The sequence below is a fragment of the Larus michahellis genome, chromosome 4, assembly GCF_964199755.1.
Source record: "Larus michahellis chromosome 4, bLarMic1.1, whole genome shotgun sequence".
NCBI lineage: Eukaryota > Metazoa > Chordata > Aves > Charadriiformes > Laridae > Larus > Larus michahellis.
In genome coordinates this window covers 75836741-75857205 of record NC_133899.1, presented here as the reverse complement: position 1 = coordinate 75857205, position 20465 = coordinate 75836741, and the positions used below count along the sequence as shown (strand labels likewise).

The 20465-nt window shown below is 41.7% G+C and overlaps 1 protein-coding gene and 1 long non-coding RNA gene across 7 annotated transcripts in view; one reads left to right on the top strand and one right to left on the bottom strand.

Moving 5' to 3' along the window:
- MOB2 (MOB kinase activator 2) overlaps positions 1 to 20465 on the top strand; it is a 121294-nt gene that overhangs the window by 98571 nt on the left and 2258 nt on the right. For all 6 annotated transcript variants that reach the window (XM_074585675.1, XM_074585679.1, XM_074585681.1 and 3 more), the window contains 3 exons: positions 10548 to 10708; positions 11906 to 11999; positions 19023 to 19147. In XM_074585675.1, coding sequence (XP_074441776.1) covers positions 10548 to 10708; positions 11906 to 11999; positions 19023 to 19147 — 380 coding nt within the window. The remainder of the gene's footprint in view (positions 1 to 10547; positions 10709 to 11905; positions 12000 to 19022; positions 19148 to 20465) is intronic.
- LOC141742705 (uncharacterized) overlaps positions 10548 to 20465 on the bottom strand; it is a 28013-nt gene continuing 18095 nt past the window's right edge. The window contains exons 2-6 of the long non-coding RNA XR_012586812.1: positions 18958 to 19193; positions 17571 to 17673; positions 16156 to 16206; positions 15455 to 15563; positions 10548 to 10605 (exon numbers count right to left, since the gene is read on the bottom strand). This is a non-coding gene — a long non-coding RNA (uncharacterized LOC141742705). The remainder of the gene's footprint in view (positions 10606 to 15454; positions 15564 to 16155; positions 16207 to 17570; positions 17674 to 18957; positions 19194 to 20465) is intronic.

The window sequence follows — 20465 nt, the reverse complement described above, 5'->3', positions numbered from 1 at the left end:
GCTGCAGTATGGGAGTACATTGAACAATGGAGGATGATGAGGAAGCATTTGTGTTGCTAGAATACAAATGACATTTTTCCTCTAAGGGAGGCAAAGATCCAGGAGCATCCTTATCTTGGTGTTGTGTATGGCCTGATGGGTTTGGAGTGAGTGTGCCTGGGGACTAAAATGAGCTGCCATGTTAACAAGACAAATCCCAGAACTCCAGTAATGTCTGGGCAGAGATGCCCTGGAGAGTTAGCGTAGCATGGCCTCTCCTGTCCCTTTGTGCCCTGCACCAGGGTCTGCTCTGAGAGTGCCGTTCTAGGGGAGGAGGAGTTGCAAGCAGGGGAGAATATACTATGAGACACCTTCTTAAGCAGGGATTGCCCTCTTTCCGCTCAGCTTTTGGCTTCCTTTGTCAGACAGCCAGAGTTCACCTACATTTGGAAACTGAAAAACAACAAAACCAAACCCAAGAACCACCACCCCTTGTCCGTCACAGGCTTGGGACTTGGGCACCTATGGTGCAGTGTTCTGCTGTATGGTTTGTTCTAAGCATTGGATAAATTAATTGTTGCAACACTTAATCTGTGACCTACTGAATCTTTCTTACCACAGACTTAATTTGGCTCCTCGTAGAGCTCTTGAAAATAAACATTAGGAAAGATTTGTGTCCTTTTTTTTCCCTAATCCCCAAATTACCAAAAATCTGGACTGTAGTAAATAGGTTAAGAAAAGAACCTTGCTGAGGCTTCGTGTTGGCACCTCCTGGTTTGGATATAAGAGGTTTTTGGCATGAAAGTAGAAGAGAACATTTCAAAATGAAGAACAGGGTATTTACTTGGGTAAGGTAATCTTCTGTGTTTCTACTAGTGAATGGTTCCTTTTAAATTGCATCACTGGCTCCTATTTGTCTCTCATCTGACATCACTTCCCCCTCCCAAGTATGTTGACTGGAGAGGAACCTGGACCAGCTCAGGGATTACAGTCAGAAGACCCTCCCAAAGGTAGCTGGAGAGGCTGGATGGATACCTTCACTTGGTCTGGGGGAGGAGTTCTGGCAGGTTCGCCCAGAGAAGAAAAGAAAGTCTAGTCCCGCGTGTTTTACCACAAGAATGCTCTCTGCATTTTTGTAGCATTAACTGAGCTGTTCACATGCCTGGCCTTGCCTCTGTAGCCATTCTTCCCAGAGCTAGATTGAAGAAAAGATGGGGCATCCTGAGCAGAAGAGAAGGAGCAGGAGTGGTACCTGGCCACCAGCAAATACCCAGGAGTTTCAGCACTGTACTTTGAAAAGCAATTAACGTGCAGCTGACGTGCCACTACAGGCAAACAGCATGGCAAACACTGAGCTAGCGCTGGGAGGTGACGTTCAAGGGAAGAGAGAAGGAGGGAGAGAAGTAGAATCATAGAATAATTTAGGTTGGAAAAGACCTTTAATTAAGGTCATCAAGTCCAACTGTAAACCTAACACTGCCACGTCCACTACTAAATCATGTCCCTCAGCGCCACATCTACACAGCTTTTAAACACCTCTAGGGATGGTGCCTCAGCCGCTTCCCTGGGCAGCCTGTTCCAATGCTTGACAACCCTTTCTGTGAAGAAATTTTTCCTAATATCCATCCTAAACCTCCCTTGGTGCAACTTGAGGCCATTTCCTCTTGTGTTATCGCTTTTTACCTGGGAAAAGAGCCTGACCTCTACAGCCTCCTTTCAGGTAGTTGTATAGAGCAATAAAATCTCCCTTCAGCCTCCTTTTCTCCAGGCTAAACAACCCCAGTTCCCTCAGCTGCTCCTCATAAGACCTGTGCTCTAGACTCTTCACCAGTAGGTTGGCCCTACAAAAGGGAAGGGAAAGGCCTGATGTACCACAGGGCCATAGTGTGTGCAGGTGCCCCATGTTCTCCTTGCTTTGCCAGCAGCACCAGCTGGAACTCACTTTGACCCTGCAGAATGTTTGGGTTTTCTGTTGAGAAGCAACATTATGAACTAATGTTATGGCACTTGTCATCCTTAACATGCCTGCCATGCCTTGGCACCGACTGTTTACAGCAGAGCATCCGGAGGCCAAGCAAAGATTCCCTTTTAAGGCAAAGAGCCACTCTGAGAATCCAGAAGAAAAAGTTTCCCTGGCATGTAGGGCACATTCTTCTTTCCTCCTCCTCCTAAATAAACTATTAGTAACTTTTAAAAACAGAACAAAAATGAAGAAGCGGGGCCAGAAATGCTGCCAAACACATTTTATTCTACGCAGCCCCCTTAGACCTGCGCAGCAGCCGAGCCCTGGAGCTCACCCAGGGCAGGAGGGGAAGAATGAAACTGAGGTCAGAGGGGTCTGTCACGAGACCTGGGGCGAGAGGAAATCAGAATGGAGACCGTCTTAAAACGCTTAGTCTCCTTCCCTTCCCCAGGCCCTGGAGAAATGGTCTGACCACAGCAATCCGTGAACAATTGCACTGTATGCTGCTGTGGGATTTGGGCTTGCTTTCCAATACCTTACACAGCTTCCCTTCCCCTGCTGATGTTCTTTTCTCTTCTTTCCCAATCCTGAACATGTATATCCAGGATTTGTGTTGTGGGTGTGCTGTCACAGGGCATTTTCAGCTAAAGGCTTAACAGCGATCAGGGTTAAAACAGGACATGGGATTGCAGAAAAATCTCCACAGAGATCCTAATCTTGTACAGTTTTAAAGAGGGAAATACAATATCTGTTGCTTTTTCTCAAAGGAAGGGCAGCTCTACTGATGTTCAAATGAAAGTTATTTCCCTTTTCTTGCTTGCTATACAAATAAATAAAGGCATTGAATTACCAAGAAGTGATTTTTAAGCAGCCTAGCGCCTCTAAGCTTCCAGTCCTTGTACTTAACCGAGGAGAAAAGACCGTGGGCTGCTGGAGTAGGAAACCAGACAGCCTTCATGAGCTTGTTCCTGTCCTGTAAAAACTGGCGTAACCTGCTTCTTCATTGTTCTTGGTGGGAGTTTGTCACTAGGACTCATAAATTTTAGCTCATAAAACTGTTTCCTTCCTGCTATGAATGTGTTCAGGACTCCCATACTTATGCACAACATTTCTAACCAGAAATTAACCGATAACTTCCTTCTAATAAAGTGCCACAGAAAAAGCAGAAAGGTAACAAGTACATTTGCGAGCAGCTAACCTGGTTTTCTTTACAAAGCTGTAGCCTTCTCTGGCTGAAATCTTTGGGTTTTTCATAGAATCGTTATGGCTAGAAGAGACCTTTAAGATCATGAAGTCCACCGTTAACCTGGCACTGCCAAGTTACCACTAAACCATGTCCCTCAGCACCACATCTACATGTCTTTTAAATACCTCCAGGGAGGGCAACTCAGCCACTTCGCTGGGCAGCCTGTGCCAGTGCTTGACAACCCTTTCAGTGAAGAAATTTTTCCTAATAGCCAATCTAAACCTTTTCCCCTCTGCAAAAGGAGTACATTAGAGGGAGCGAGGTTGCATGTTAAATTTTTTTCCCTTAATGTGTTTTATTCCCATTTCTGTTCCATTCATATTCCATTTGACTCTTTACCCAAAGAAGGGAAGAGGAGAGAAGCTAAACTGAAAATATCCAGTATACCTTTAATTTTGAATTATAAACCCATATTCACTGGAAATTATAAAAACATGAAAGCGTTCATAAAGATCGGCCTAAAAGACGCTGTTAAAATGTTGGCTTCCTGCCTCTCTAATTCTGTGTTGGCTTATGTTTTAAGAAGCTAACCCCCATCCTCAGATTACCAAGAAAGTAGGTTTTGGCAGGAGCACTTCACCCTATAATACTTCATCAGTGGAGGATATTTTAAAACATGACACTTGAAAAAGAAAGGAAAAAATGACAGGATGAAAATCAAAGGCCCAAGATAGTTTGATATATCCGGTAGCTGGTAGTGTAGAGGTACACCTGCGTGAGGTGGAATATGGTGTTTCTGTTAGAGACTGTTAAGTTTTCCACATAAATGTTTTAGTTGGGAATGTACCACTTCAACACCAAAATTTTCCAGATTGTGACCATATAAATTATAAAGCGCAAGCAAGGTTACTTGAAAATAACCCCCAAAGCCTTAAATGACATTTTGAATATCATTTGATAACATTTCTATGGGCGTCTTATTTTTGATATTCCTTAAAATACGTTTTTCTTTTTTGTGCCACTTTTGCGTGCATTGCTATGAACCATGGGGCTCTCAGCAACACTGAACACATCATAGCTGGATTGTCATGGTCCAGACTTGCTCTCTTCTAAATTTGCTGGGGGTTGTTAGGATTATACCAGTTAACCTTGGGTAAGAAATAGGGTTAGTTACTAAAAAAATTAAATATTATTAATCACAAAATAAGCATCTTTGTCCTGTAAGGTTCATAATCCGTGGTCATTTTCATCCCCACAGACCTGAGATGGTTTGTGAGTTTTGAGGTTTGCAAACAGAGACAAATCTGCCATGTAAGGCCTGTTGGACCCGTTCTGTCAATTTTCAAATGGAAATCAGTGTGTTTGAGACTTGGCTGGAACCTGAAACTAGTGCGCGATCCAGAGGGCGCAAAATGATTGGAGTTTTGCCTGCAGCTCTGCTCCTCACTATAGGGTTTTTTTTTTTAATAAACTTTTTAACTTTCTAAAGTTACTCATATATCTGGTACTAAAACCACTTTAATATGCCACATTAAAAAGAGAAAAGCCACTGATTACTTGTATTTAAAAAAGAAAAAATAAACAGCCACTCACCCTGAGGGCAGTTAGTTGGGTGTGAAGGGTAGGAGATGGTGATTGAAGCATCATCATTTGTCCTTGAAGAGATTTCAGCTTCAGATGCAGTCTAAGAAACTGCACAGCTTGCTGGAGACAGCAAGGAATTATTATAGCTGTGCTGGTTACGTCTGGAAAAAAGGAATCCTGAATTGGTAGAGATAATCTTAAATTACACCATCAGTTTAGGGAAGTTTGTCATGTAATAAATCCCTAGTATTCCCTCTGTGTGATCAGTCTTGTAATAAAGCAGATTCTCATGACCAAACCCATGTGTGCCTGGTGCAATTCCAAAGTGGTGTGAACTACATCAGGTTGTGAAGCATGTCCACGTGGTGGACTTTGTGTCTTTGATGCTTCTTCAGCTGAATCAGATTGCTTCACACGTACTTCTTTCCAAACTAACTATATCAGTTTAAACTGAAGCACATCTTTAGTATTTGTACCATGAATAAACTTTGAACCTTACAGCCATTTTCTGCTATGAAATGGGAATAATACTTTCCTCGTATGGTTTTAAAATTAAATTACTACCTGGATGGTGCTTTGAAGATGCTCCAAAGTGTGGGTTCTTTAAAACCAAGAAACTACAGGGCATCTGATCAAGAAGGAAATGAGAGAGAGAGATGAGAGGAGTATCTTTACTAACTGAGATGGGATAAGAAAACAAGGTGGGAAATTGGCAGTTTTACTTGATCTTAACAAAGCAGTTAGACCAGGGGAAAAAAAATCATCGCAGCCCAGTGGGCCTGTCACTTGGTGGAGTGTCTTATACATCTCTTCCTCCAGTGAAATCCAGGCAAACTTCCAGCTGCTGTGTTTCCTCAGCTGAACACGAGGTTGAGTATGGAAGCCCTGTTAGAAGCATTAGTGAATGTACTGTCTTTGGCTGGAGCCCGTTTGCTGAACCTTCTTCTAAGACTTCAGACAAGTGACCTCTCTTCTGCCACCTCCCATCACTTTTCCCTCCCTGAAACTTATTCGTGGGTGTGACTTGGCCTGGGGCATCATATTCAATTGAGTGCCTAAAACCAAACAAACGCAAACGTATCCTGGGAGTTATCTGAAGAATTAGGTTGTACTCTGGTTTGCCTGTCAAAAAAACCCTTGGACTCCCTAAAGATGTTTCTTTCTTTAATTAGTAGTTAAGCACTGATAGACAGGTTTTGGTCTAACCTCTTCACAGACCTTCACCAAACTGCTGCATAACAGCTATTCCTCCAGCTGCTTTGGAGATACAGTTGATCTGACATGGACGTGTTAAGACACATTTAGCAGAATTCTCTTATTTTTTAAGAAAGACACAGGGAAACATGAATCAGGACTTTGGTTTGCTTTAGGGTGCCTATGGCAGTGTTTTGAAAGGTACTGCCCTTTTTGTGGTTTCATATGACATTTAGTTATGTTTTCCAGTAAGTAATCATCTACAGGTCATGAATTTTGGTGTTTCCTCAATAGAATAGTAAAACTCTACTGTTCTTGTCACTTTTCCTTTCATTGAAAGCAGGCTGAATGAGCTGTTGCTGAATGTGAGGCTTTATGCTCGCTGCTATAGTCTTCACTTATAAGAGTGTTCTGAGACATCGCAGAAATGGCTACACACAATTTTTCATATTTGTGTGCTTTAAACGTAAAATGAAAAATTGAGGAAGGCATCTTGAACAGCTCACAGCAAAGGAAATAACGGATGCTTCGCTTTGCACATTTGGAGTTGGTTCCAGGTAGATGGTGTTTTCTTACAAGTCTTTGAAGCAACACTGAACTTCGAGGTAGGGGAGAGCAGAAGGAAGGAAGCTAACTTCTAAACATCACGCTGGTAATTGCGAATGTATGAGCTTTGGTTTAGCTAGAACATGGAACTGTTATTTGTTGATCCTTAATCATAGGTAATCATGTTTCTAAAACTGTTTTCTCCGTACTGCAGTATGCTCCAGCTTGGTAAGTCTATAAAGAAAATGCTTTAGTATTGACTAGTATTGACAGTTCCAAACTAAATCCACAGTTTTACAGCCTAGACTGAACATGACTCAATTAATACGAGTAAGCCTGACTTTGTAACATCAGTTCTGCCTAATTGAGGAAAGATGTGTGGTCCAATTTAAAACTTGATGTTTTTAAGACTGGATTTTTTTTTAGTTTGTACTTAAAATATTTGGACTGCATAGTATGCAAATGGCATACATGCAGGTCATGAAAATCTGCTGGTAGAAACAATTTCTCTGGTCTTGCGTTAGCTCTCAGCAGCTGCAAAAGGTTAGAAAAGTTTATACTGCACATGGTGATTTGACATTCAGGTTTCAGTGATTATGGGCATTTTGCAGGTTCAGTGATGATACCCATGAGTCAGGTCCTTTTTTAAACCGAGCCACAACTTTGGAAAGGGGCAGAGAATGGGATCTTTCAGGAAGCTTCTGTTTGAAATACTCCAGTTCCAGCACAAGGCAGTTGTGGAAAGACTTACACAATCTGTTGAAAAGATGCAAAGTGGCTGCACGTACTAATCTAACAGAGACTGACATTTGTTTGGAAATGAGGGGGTTTGGTTTTTGTAAAAGGACAACGTATAGGCATTTGCATTAGCAAACTTGTGAAATATATTTAGTGTTGAATTTTTGTTTCTTGAAATGAGGAGAAGATGCTGAAGTGAGAACGAGGTACACACTATCTGTTTCTATTCAATGGAAGGCTTGCCTCAGCCTCGTATGTCTGGCTTCCTTCTATGGTTTCCCTCCACAGCCTGGCTCTATGACAGACTGACGTCTTCGTCTCTCTCCCCTCCTCCTCCTCCTTCTCTCAGAAGATGGCTCTTAGCTGACGTGGCACAGCCCTAACCTGGGGCCCTTGGTTTAAATATACTGAAGTAAAGCAAAGACACAAACTCTTTTCTATCCAAACTACTACTCACTGATAACTCTTCTCCCCAAGTGTGATTAATGTGGTTTGTTGAACCAGTCTGTGAAGCTGAAGGTATTTTCTGCATGATTGTTACTGGAACTTAATTTTCTTTAAAAGTCAACTTCTCCTTGAATGCCTGAATCCTGCCCCCTCAAAACAACCCCCCAAACCACTAAACCCAACCAGCTGAAAAAAACCCTTAACAGTATATTCTGAATAGACCTTAATATTGTTTGTCAAGAGGCCCAGCAGGTAAGAAGGTGCTGTATGGAGCGTGCCAGGCTTGGTTTCAGCAGCGTAGGAGTAAGGCAGCCTGTACTAGGAATTAAGCAAATCAGTGGCCTGGAGTATTTTTTACTAGCTCAGGGCCAAGTGCATGGTTTCAACTGGATTTATGCTGTTGACTGTCAGGATAAGGTAGTTTCAAGTCTTAACATGGTATTCCTGCAAAAGGAAGAGGTCAAACATGTTGCTTCATCTGCTATAAAGTCAGGTTACAGACTATACGACGAGACTATTATTTTATGCTATTACATTTTCCTTGACTATCATCTCAAGTTCTGTGAAAACCTGAAAAATCTCAAGCCCGAGCATAAATTAAGTATATCTTTCATAACTTCTTTAAATCCCTTTAAGGCCCTCCTGCAGTTCTGCTTTCATGGACTTTTCTTTCTTTTTTTACATGGTGAGGTTCAAATGAGATCTAGCAAGCTTAAGGGTTTAAAGACAAGAATAGTTATCTGACACCCAGGAGCTGTTGGTCAAACTGAGCAGCCCCTCTGTATCAAGAGCCTTGCACTGAGGAACATCTGACTTTGCATGTCCTAAAACGTCCCTTTGTGGAGCAGCTATGAGAATTAATCCAGGTTACTTCATTAAATAAATGCAAGGAACAAATCTCGCAGGATTCATTTGAATTGGAATGCACTGCTGGGGAAAAAGGGGATGGCAGGAAATGTGCAAGAGTAGCTACATGCTAAATTAATCTTCATATATACTGGGTTTAGTGTATTCTCCTACTGTATTTGTATTCTTTAAAAAGACGTTCTATGTCACAGGCGTCTTCTCTCTAACCACGAAATCCACCTTTCTCATTAACAAATGGAAATAAAGTGTGACCATCTTTTCCCTACCGGAGACCTCCTAGAGTGCTTTCTGCACATCTGTGGTTTGTAATTATATTGTGAGAGTTTAAGTCTATATCCTGCTGCTGTCACTAAGTTTTCCTTGATGATGGCCTTCCTGAAGTCTTGAAGTCCCTCTAGTCTTAATTTACTGGTTAGAGAGAAGTATGATGAGATTCAATGCAAGTTCAAGATAGTAAACTGTGGCAGTGCTGGTGACCGAGCTGTAGTAAGTTATGGTGTTCCTTTCTTGTGGAAGGCGAATCTCAGCCTCTCCTTACTGCAGTGCTGACGATGTGGACAATGACTCATTGTGAAGATGGGTTTAATGAACAGATTAGTAAACAGCCCATAAAGAGAGAAATACGAATAATCATACTTTATTTGGGGAAAGCATTGACACTTCAAATGCCCTTCCAGGAAGGATGTGCATCCCATCCTCACAGCAAAAATCAAGCCTGCGCGTATCTCAGATAGGGGCACAGTTGGAAGATCATTTAGTGTGTTAAGAGCCAGAACGCAAGGTCAGTTTCCTCTGGATGGGATCTAGATGAGTTTTAACAGCAAACTTAACACTGTCATCGTGCAGTGGTGGGCTTGTCTTGGTTTTACAGATCCTAAAAAACCTCTTTAACCAAGAAAACCTGACATTAAAAAAATCTACGTATCTCCTTCTTGTATTAATGTGATAACGCATAGCAAGTATTGCCTTACTGCACTTGTCCCTCACCATTAAATACATCTTCTGTCTCTGGTTAGGTGTATTTTTTTAACTGTAGAAACACATGGATATGCAGCTGTTTGACCACAGAAGCCTAAAAGACCAAAGTGCAGACCCACCAGCCATCCTTAGAAGTCCTTACTGAACTCCTGACCCAGGAATATGGATTGGGTTGAGTCTAGTTTGAGGATGTTAAAAACAGGTTGGGAGGAAAACTCTAGTGGTAACAACAAACGCTTTAGAAATGGCAGATAAAAAGTCACAACATGCCATGGAGATAAATGCATTTTATGGAATGTGATTTGTCTGCTTTTATAAATCCAAATGGAAGGTTATTTCATAATGCATTGAATTTTAAAGGATTTTCAGGGGAAAAAAAAAAAGAACGTTGATCTTTCTGTCTCAAGTATCCTGGGAGCTGAGAAAGCAGGTGTTCTTGTAGCTACCAGTGCTGCTAGCTGGAGTCACAGATGCTCGCTTCCAGAAGGCTTCTGCTATCTCAGAGGACGTAGGGCTGGAGTAACGAGGAATGCCTTGAGGAATGAGCAGTGCCAGCACATTGTGTGGAAAGAGCATTTTCCCAGCTGAGAGCTATCTTCTTGCAGCGGTCCGCTTTTACTGTCCCTCAAACGCCCGTTTTGCAGGTGACAGTTAACTGTATGATGCAGCAGATTGTTCATGTACTTGCATCAGAGTAGCTCCTTCAGGCACGGTGCCATTCTGCTGTCACGACTGTTCACAGACGTTGGGAGACTGTCACTCTCCCAATAATTTGCAATCTAAACTGACAGAAGGGCAATGGAGATGGAGCAGCTCAGTCTCGAGTTTCTTAATGCCATTCAAAACTTTCAGTGTTACTTGAAAAAAGTGACTGCGTTCAAATATGCTTTTAAAGAAACTATCTTTTGCTTTAATAAAAGAAAAATGAAGCTAAGGGGAGGGAAGGCAGGAGGAGCAGTGTAAACACAAATACAGGAGTTTGGATAAATCAGCTTCTTTCAGGTTTCTGTAGCTGTTCATCAACAGTAAAGGTAACCTTTCTTCTCCCTTTTTAATCTCTTGCAGGAAGTCCAAGGGAAAGCCAAACGGTAAAAAGCCAGCACCGGAAGAGAAGAAACTTTACCTAGAGCCAGAATACACAAAATCCAGAATTACTGACTTTGAATTTAAGGAGCTAGTGATGTTACCACGAGAAATAGACCTCAACGAGTGGCTAGCCAGCAACAGTGAGTATTGTGACGGTACAGCTCTGTGCTTGCTGTTCACACTCAAGAAGGCATTCATTCACTCGGTTTCTTTTTACTTTTTCAGTGCTTAGAAAAAGACTCAGTGACTATTTATGCTTACAATGCATGTCATTATACCTTGAATAGTAATTAAGCTGTCCTATGTACAAACCAACTGTGCTCAACAGCATGGAAGCCTTGATGTGTTTCTCCCTTCCAACTCCCTTGCTGTGGCACTAAGGGCATTAAAGTTTTTGATGCTCTTTTGAGGACCATCAGATTCCCTTTGACTATTCGCTAAACCGGCTGGTTCAGCACGTTTCTGACTCAAGCTATTGGTCTTTCAGAAGTCCTAAAAATGGTAGTTTAATAAGCAAGTTATGCTTAAAGCCAGAAGTTTTGAAGACTTTTGGTTGGATTTCTTCTCCTTAATCCTTCCAAGCCTTGGTGGAATTTCTGTGAATTTAAACGGTAGTCAAGCTGGAACTCAGAGATGTTGATTGACTACTGTGACTGAATGCTGTATCTGCGTATCTCAGTTCTGATTGACAATACTTTCCTGCGCTTCTGCTTCATCTGCCAGTCCTAAGCTGCAGCTATGACCCCATCTTGTTTACGTTTTCAACAGTATGTGGTAGTAGCAAGAAACTACTTTAAACTAGGAAAGTTTACAGAGAATCATTAAGAAAAAGTGAGGTGCCCCCTGAGGTGTATTAAGATGTTAAATTATCTCAGGAGATTTTTAAAAAGTAGAAGTGTACTAGTTTTCATGCTGTTTTTTTTTTAAAGGAGGTATGTCATGAGAACTATTAATGGTGTTTTCTAGCCACTGTACATTTTAAGTCTGACTTCAAAAGAACGTAGCAAATTGTTTGCCTTCAGCTTGTAGTAGAGTATTCTACTGTAAAGGTGAGGCTGATGACAGAGATACTTTCCAGTCTTGCTGCTTAGTGAGTAATAAGAGCTGATGCATCATGGTGCTTTCATCTTAAATCAAAACAAGAGCTTTCATTCTGTGTACCTCTTTGTTTTGCAGTTCATAATTAGACTAATTTAGCTAAATCATGTTTAAATTTGTATGCAAGCTCTAGACTCTGAGGTCACTTCACTTGCTCTATTTAAATAATTGTCTGGAGGATAACCAGTGTTGGAAAGTATTTTACTTCTGAATTTCTTTCCTTTGTGTTTATTTTTCAGCAACAACTTTCTTTCATCACATCAACTTACAGTATAGTACAATCTCAGAATTCTGTACAGGAGAGTCATGTCAGACCATGGCAGTGTGCAATACGTAAGTCAATATTTGCAATTTACAGGGTTTCCATGAAGTCTTCAGAGTTGCTTGGGGGAGGATATGGGATTTGGATGGCGTTGGGCAAGTGTTTCACAGCAGATCTCTACTTAGAATATGGCAGCCGTACATCCTCTCCTCTCCCCTCAGCAGTGAAGGGTGCTGGAAATCTGTTTTTGTGGAGGACGAGAAGGATGAGAATCGTTGACTGTTCTGAGCTGGTTTTGTAAGGTCACATCAGAGAGGCAAACTACCCTGTGTGTAGCTTGGGGGAGAGGGGACGAAGAGCAAGGCAAAGCTGTCCTTACTGGTAACAGCGCTGGGATTCCATAGAAGGCTGGGGAGGATACACGAATTGTGAAAACCTCAGAGGGTGCTTTTGATAGCTGGAATGCTGACAGAGCAGCAGGCTGCTGATGGATAACCTCTAGCCTGATGCGAGCCACTGGCTTTCTGCCCGAGCCCCTGGGCACAGAGGACACAAGTGGCAGCTTTGCAAAGAGTAAGGGAAACGTTTTGGTTTGGCACTTTCCCCCTGTAGGACTTAGCAGACTTTTTTAAACATTGACTAGCTGTCACTTATGAAAGAAAGCTTTGTAGTTTTACTGTACATGGTGAATATAAGAAAAGTTACCATAAACTCCTGCTCTTGATTAGCACAGTCCAACATGATGGAATATGAGATCCACTCGAGTATGAATAAGTCTGTTGTGTGCTGTTTTTTTTTTCTCCAGCACATGTGTTGATAGCCCTTTTCTTCCCTCCTCTTGCATTTCCTGGGATTAATTTAGTTGAGGTAGATTTTAAAACAGAAGAGTGAGCAGTTAATGTTACAGTACATCAAACAAACATCCCAGGGAATGTATGCAACAGGACCAGAGCAAATATACTGTGTCTCTGACAATTATTATATAGTGCTTAGAAAGGAATCCTTGCTTAATGCACTGGGCTATCTTCTACACTTGAAATTAATATCAGGGGCTTTCTTTGAGAGCACTCTGAAGAATGCAAAGTGCATAGAGGATATTTTTGCATGTGGAAGTTGGAAAGAGAATTAAAGGCCATGCTAGGGACTTTGAAAGCAGGCTGGAACAGAAAGAAATAAATCTCTACTGGACCCAGATTTTATCAAAAGGAGACAGCATGTCTCTAAATGAGAAGTGGTGATCAGTAAGATGAGTGTTTTGTTGACTCTTGCTCCCTGGCTTTCTCGTGTTTTAATTCCTGATGTGGCGCTGACTGTCCAAAGGACTGCGTTTAACTGTTTATCCACTTGACTGATGGGAAATAGTGGCTAAAAGGAGGTGGCGGTAGGGAACCTACGTAAGCGTTGCTTCATTCTGCTCTAGTGAGTCCTAAACAAGAATTCTCTGTAAGGAATTTATGCTGCAGAATAAAGAAAGGAAGTGCCTGTAGGCGGCTCCAGCTGTAGTCTATATTTTTAGTGGCGAGGACCGATAGCAGAATGTTCCTATCCTTTGTTTTGGAAAACTGAAAAAATTGCACTCTTTGGGAATAACAGGAAGCATGTCTACACGTGGGTGAAGCACTTGAAACGGTTTGTGTTTAGTTAAATCATAACAACTTCAGTATCTTCCTGTACTTGGGGGCAGATGACTGATTCATGTTTGCAAACTGTCAGCTGCATGTTTCATTCTTCCATCAAGTGTGCGGGTCTATGAGAAAACCACAGAGGTGAGATCACCTAGCTACACACCTCAGTACAGTTCAGCTTTGAAGGCCCTGTTCATAATTGTGTTCTCCAAATATCGCTAATGACAAGTTTGGATGATCCTTATATTTATGTTCTGCCTTTCCCAGCTCAGCTCTTCCCTTTTGGAAGAGATATGCCTAAATGAAACATGGAGAACTGCCTCAAAGATGCTCATTTGTTCATATCCAATGATGACTATGACAAAGCCGTATGTGACACACACACCCCACCCTTTTTTTTTTTTTTTTTAAAATCTTAGCCTAACAAAGTGAGGTAAGGACATGCTTACTGTGTTGGAGAATTGTTGTACCTCTGACCTGTCTCCAGTACGTAAAGAGCACCACCTAAACATTAGAGTCAGTTGCTGATTAACCTGATGGACACTCCAGATTTCACCTTCTGTGGCTGTGATCTGATTGTTCATGTACTTTGGAATAAAATAGCATCTACCTGTATTAGATTGCCACAGAATTAAAGTACCTCGGAATAAGGTGCAGTTTGCCATTTTTTTCAGCGCTGATTTCTTAAGTAGTTCAGTATGAAGGCCTGCATTCTGTTCCTCTTTTATGTTTTCCCTGCCTGTTTCTCTGAGGCGTGTTTTGGACCACACCATTCTTGTCATGCCTAAGGAAGGCTTTTTGTATTTGTGGCTGAGATGTTGAAGTTACTATTGAGAACAGGTTGCTTGTCAAGTTACTTTGCATTCAAATACTCAGGCCTAAACTTAGAGGATTTGCTGGCAAAATAAACACCAGTTGCAGTTAAATATTTGAGGTAAGGTTTTAACATCTCAGAGAAGCTCCAGCCAACTGACAAACTGCAGACAGATGCAGCTTTCAGCCCTCTGTCAGATATACGAGATAGCACAGCCATCTGCACACAATGAGGAAGAGAAATTCTGCATAGGGTTACTAAGAGACATCTGACCAAAACTTTGTCTCCTTGTAGAACAGATGGAAGCATTTGCTGGCAAGGTGGGATAATGCCAAGAGAAATACCAGAATGGCCAGTTATCTTCAAAATTTAATGAGGGTGGCGTGAATGTATCTTTGGGAATTACTTAATTTTGCTCATTAATATGTTTATCACTTGCTGTAAAGCAGGTACTATATTTTTAACACAGTATTTATTATTTAGGTTTAGTACACTTTATAACTTATTATTACACAAAGTAGTTTTAAAGCTGTAAACTAGTTTTCTAGCTGACATTTGGGAAAAACTCCTGAAAAGTGCTGAAGTGAGTGGAGTAACTAAGAGTATATGTAAGTGCTGCTCATGAGGCTGAGATTACAAAACTCCTGAGGCAGAAACTAAGGATGGACGCAAACTTCTAGGCAGCCCACAGATAAAAGTGAGAGGTCTTGCTTTGGTCCAGTGAAATCTGAATGAAACCATTCATACTGTTATGAAACCATTTCATAAACCATTCCTGGTTTATTCTAATCTTACACTCTCCTTTCTCATGTCTACCTTGCCCTTAGTGTCTCTGCATATGGAGGGTATTTCCTTGTAGAAATCTTAACTCAAACTTGCACGTTTTGCATTTTCTTATATTTAAGTTCCCTGAGCTGTATGATTCTACATGGTGACTCCTTTCTCTATTTTTTTTTCCATCTAAAATGTTGCTTTGCCCCTATCAAACCATCTCAGCCATTCCGAGTTGCTGACAAGCACTATATTACTGCCCTTGCATTTGATAATACCACCCATCTCTTGGTATTTTCTAGCAGGACTATCTCACCTTCCTTTCCAGACCACGTAATCACCACAGCATTTGCCCTTCCCTCCTTCCAGAAGCTTTTCTTGTATACTTCTCTTCTTTTCTTGTAACTTCTCTTCTGCTTTGGCTTCTGTGTCTCAACACAAACCCAGAATGTTTTAGAGGAAAAGGGATTAATATGTACGTATAGTAAGATGTAGCAGTGTGACTTCATAGAATTGTAGAATCTTAGAATGGTTTAGGTTGGAAGGTACCTTAGAGATCATCTAGGGACACCTTCCATAAGACCAGGTTGCTCAAAGCCCCATCCAGCCTGGCCTTGAACACCTAAAGGGATGGGGCAATATGTGTTACACTTTATTATTTGCATCATAGGCATTTCTCTGTTAAACCCATAGTAATTTCTCCCCGGGATTTAGAATGGAGCAGCAAACTCTTCATGCTCTCCATACTGGGGAAGACTAAATCTGCCAAAATTTTACATAGGAAATAATAAAATAATCAAAATCGGTATCATGTGAGCACTCTTTGAAAAGTGCCTTTAAGTGTTGTCATCTTGTCCTTTCTGCTTCCCATCCATTGCCTAATATGGGACTGTACTGTCACAGTGCCAGTGGTGGAATGCAGTTCAGCTTCTGTGCCCAGCCGAGCCCTTCAATGGCCCCAGCCTGCTTCCTATCTTGTTAATGGAGATAACTCCAGCATGGGTGGGAGCTGCGTACCAGGTGTGAGATGTTCGTGGCATGTCAGGGGCTCCTCTCTTCCTCCAGGACCTGTGAAGACAGTTCACAACACTTGAAACATGAAGAAGACACATGATTCTAATCAACAGGACGATCCTTGTAGTTATCCCCTTACTCGTAATGATTCTTCTCTTAAATTCCTATTTTGCATAATTAGCCTAATTTTCAAGGAAAAGGAAAAAGGGTATGCAGTGGGATGTTACAGCAGATTTATTAACTTACATTTTCATGTAAGTGAACTTGTACAGTTGCCAAACTGTTTCTTTTAACTAAAATCCAATTATTCAGATTCATTTTTGTGCCTAAGGGCAACTCTAAACTATGCTTTCTGTCTTGAAGTTGAGGATTTCTGCAGCATGAGAAAATTGCTGAGGTACAGAAAGTCCAGTCTGCTTCTGCTCTTGGCAACAAGCATTGTGTTAAGACCCAAAATAAGTCTGAGTTGCCTAGAACTGTCTTGCTCCAGCTTACTGCAGGACTAGACAAATGACGTGGCTTGTGTTTGTGCGCTACATTGTATAATTCCTTATATGTGGATTACATAAAGGAAGTAAGCAGTGATGAAGAACACAGTCTACGCCTAAGGACTCAAATGCTGCTTTTGATGCCTGACATAGCTCTACAAAGAGCTTTTTTAACTCCTGCTGTTTTCATCCACTTGCTCACCTTTTATGCCCCTTTGCAGTCAATCCTGCTCTCTCTAGTAAACAACAGACAAGAGTGGCCAAGCACCACATGCTGAAAATGAGCTGAAAGAAAAATTCTAAAGCTTAAGTGTCTGCAGAACTAGTTTTCAGTTGCCCTTCCTCTCTTAAAGTTTGAACTACTCTACTTGTTTCTGCAGCTTCCTCTTGTTTTCATATGGCTTGGGGCATGAACAGTGTCATAGAATCGTAGAATGGTTAGAGTTGGAAGGGGCCTTAAAGATCATCTAGTTCCAACCCCCCTGCCATGGGCAGGGACACCTCCCACTAGACCAGGCTGCCCAAAGCCCCATCCAGCCTGGCCTTGAACACTTCCAGGGATGGGGCATCCGCAGCTTCCCTGGGCAACCTCTTCCAATGTCTCACATCCCTCACAGTAAAGAATTTCTTCCTAATATCTAATCTAAATCTATCCTCTTTTAGTTTAAAACCATTACCCCTCGTCCTGTGGCTCCACTGCCTGATAGAGTCCCTCCCCAGCTTTCCTGTAGCCCCCTTTAGGTACTGGAAGGCTGCTACAAGGTCTTCCCAGAACCTTCTCTTCTCCAGGCTGAACAACCCCAGCTCTCTCAGCCTGTCTTCATAGAAGAGGTGCTCCAGTTAGCGTCTTCACCTCACTGCCCTCAGGTCCCTGAAGAATCTTTCAGGGCAATGAAAACACATTGTAAATTAAAACTCTTCATTTGCTACTTAACATTTTTCTTTAGTTGTTTCAGGACTGTTCTGCTGGTCAGTATACAGGAACTTCACTTTCCAAGTGGCATGTGTAGATCCAGTTCAGTGCAGTCTAGTCCTATTAGGCGCAGAAAAAAAAACCATTTACTCTATAATCTCTATCTTTCATGGAAAAAAAAAGTGTCCAAAGGTGGCTAAATGTCACACTGAAGCGGTATTGTCTAGGGCCACAATGAGGCTTGTTCAGTGACTTGTGCGAGCAATGTCAGATACTGATCATTAGCCAACCGCAGCAGAGTTGGAGTTGAACAGCCAGCCAAAAAATCGTACCCAGCTTTATGGGCTCACGTGTTGGGTGAGGTGTCTTTCTAGCCAAGCTCTGATGCTGAAACCACTTCCAACCTTGCTTCCAAAGGCAGTCAGCAAACCCCATGTGCTGTGTTCCGGGAGGACAATACAATGATTTCTGTCCATCATAATGATATAGAACTGCACCTGGAGCTCAGACTGTTTGAAGGAAGAGTTCAGAAACTGGAACACAAGACACCTCTGATGTGATATAGGCAATCCCTTATCCGTAAAAAACATTCCTCACTGTATGTGCCTAATGCGATTAGTGTATGCTAGCTGCTCCTGGTAACAGTTAGAGATGCTTTAATTAACCAGGATTTAAAAAAAAAACACAAACAAAAAAAACCCAAACCCCCAAACCTTCAGTGATTAACTGATTGAAATATGGTTGCTTTTGAAGAGCCAGGCAATATGATAATGTCTCCAGTTCCTTAAGATCCAACAGATTTCACCGGAGATGAGTCAAATGCAAATTCAGATGTTTAGGGGAGTCTGTAACCAAAGGAGCAGAGTTCTAAGGCATGCTGGTAGGGATGCACAGAAGGGTCCTGTAAACTTTCCCCAAACTGGATTTTGGACAGGATTTGTAGCGCTTAAAAAAGCTGCCAGTACCTCAAAGCACCAGCTTGAAAATGCTGGTGTTTTGGAGCCACCTTCTGTCTGTTCAATAATATTACACTATAATACTAATTTCATATTTTGTGATGTCAAGCATCAGAAGATCACTAATTTATCACTGTGCAATGTTGCTGCCCTTTAAAAATAGTTATATAATGCTTTTCTGTACAGTTCTACAGACTGTAAGTAAACCCTCGGTCTGTCATTGACAGGGAGTTATCACTGCCTCAGCAGAGCTCCTCTCCATGGAGATCTGTCAGCAGGCTTTCTGTGCTTGGTACTACTACTAAATTGATAGGGAGAAACAAAATTAGCTAACAGAAATTCAATGTTTTTGATGTAGGAAGATACCCTGAAGTGAATCTCTTCTGTAGCGGCTATGATGTATTTTGGTAATGTTGCAGCTGTTGTTTTATATTGCTTAGACACTAACCTCTTAGAGGAGTGGAGCTGAGGAGCCAAGGTATAATGTGGTGACACTGTCAATTCTCTCCACAGACAGTACTACTGGTATGATGAGCGGGGAAAGAAGATCAAGTGCACTGCTCCTCAATATGTTGACTTCGTCATGAGTTCAGTGCAGAAACTAGTGACAGATGAGGACGTCTTTCCAACAAAATACGGTATGTCTGCTTTGGGACAGGTGCTTCCTGCGGCTCTTTGCAGATGCTGTGAAGTAAGGTGAAAGTTGGCATTCGGCATATGCATTAATACCAGACAGCTTTCTCACTCGTTTGTTTGATTATTTTTTTTTTTGGTGGGGAAAGGGGGGCAGGTTTTAAGTTTGGCTCATTCTTGCAGTAAGAAAGCCTTGCACTGTTGGCATATGAACTGGGGCAAAAGGCTCACGGTCCTGTCCCCCTGGTTTGTATTTCACGATTGGTACATTTTTTTTTTTTTTCTTTCAAGCATTCTGGTATCTTCTAGCATGTATTCAGAGAGGATAAAAATTTGAAAACTGTCAGCATGTATGTGTTCAATACAGCCTGCTGCTAGTAAAATTTAACGTTGTTACTGTTTTCCTATTTCCTTTAGAGCCCTTATGCATTAAGGGGGAAATAAACTGGATTGCCAGGAAAAGTGGCTTGTCTTCCTTCCCCAACCAGGCCTTGTCTCACAGATTGTTTGCAGTCTCCCTCCCCATCCAAAGATTAAATAAGAATGTGATTTTTAAGAATTGAAAAGCACTAGGAAAGTAACTTTAACTCAAATTTGTATCCTAACAAGATTGCTACATGCAATGCCTTTGGATAAGAGGAAGAAAAGAGAGACCTGAAGTTATGGCAGGTGGGCTTAATCACGACTAAAAGCAGCTGGGGTCTTGAGCCCCTTCAACAGATAGTTGGGGAACTAGGACATCACAGCATAGCAAACATTAAGCTAGTCGTCTTTGCTTACAGGCATCTTTATCTGGAAAGAGGCGGTGACTAGTAAGCCAAGTGCATTTGACTTTTTTTTTTTTAAAAGAAAATATGCTTGTTCAAGGGCAATGAGGGCTTTCACGCAAGTGATTTGTCCATGTGCCCAAGGGGCACTTTAGACCAGTAACATACTTCGTATTGTGCATCACGCACAGGATGGCAGGTGTTGCTTTTTTGCTTGCCTCAGTCTCACTTTCAGTCTTACCAAAGCAGTTGTCGTTTACTGTGCAGGCAGAGCACTGCTCCAGCAAGCACAATTTCAGCTGCCCCTGATAGAAGGCACCCGGTATTTCCTTCCATTTCTTGTTCTATTTGATAGAATTTCAACAACAAAATGAGGAAAGTTGTTATACAGAGTTATTCAAACCGCTGCACAGTACCAAGGCCTGTGTACCTTAGCTTCCATTTCAGGATCTGTGAATTGGTCTCCCAAGCATTATTATGTACTTCCAGGGGAAAAATCTGCTGCTCCTGGACAAAGTAGATAAGGTCCCAGAAGAACCTCTCATTATTTTTACAG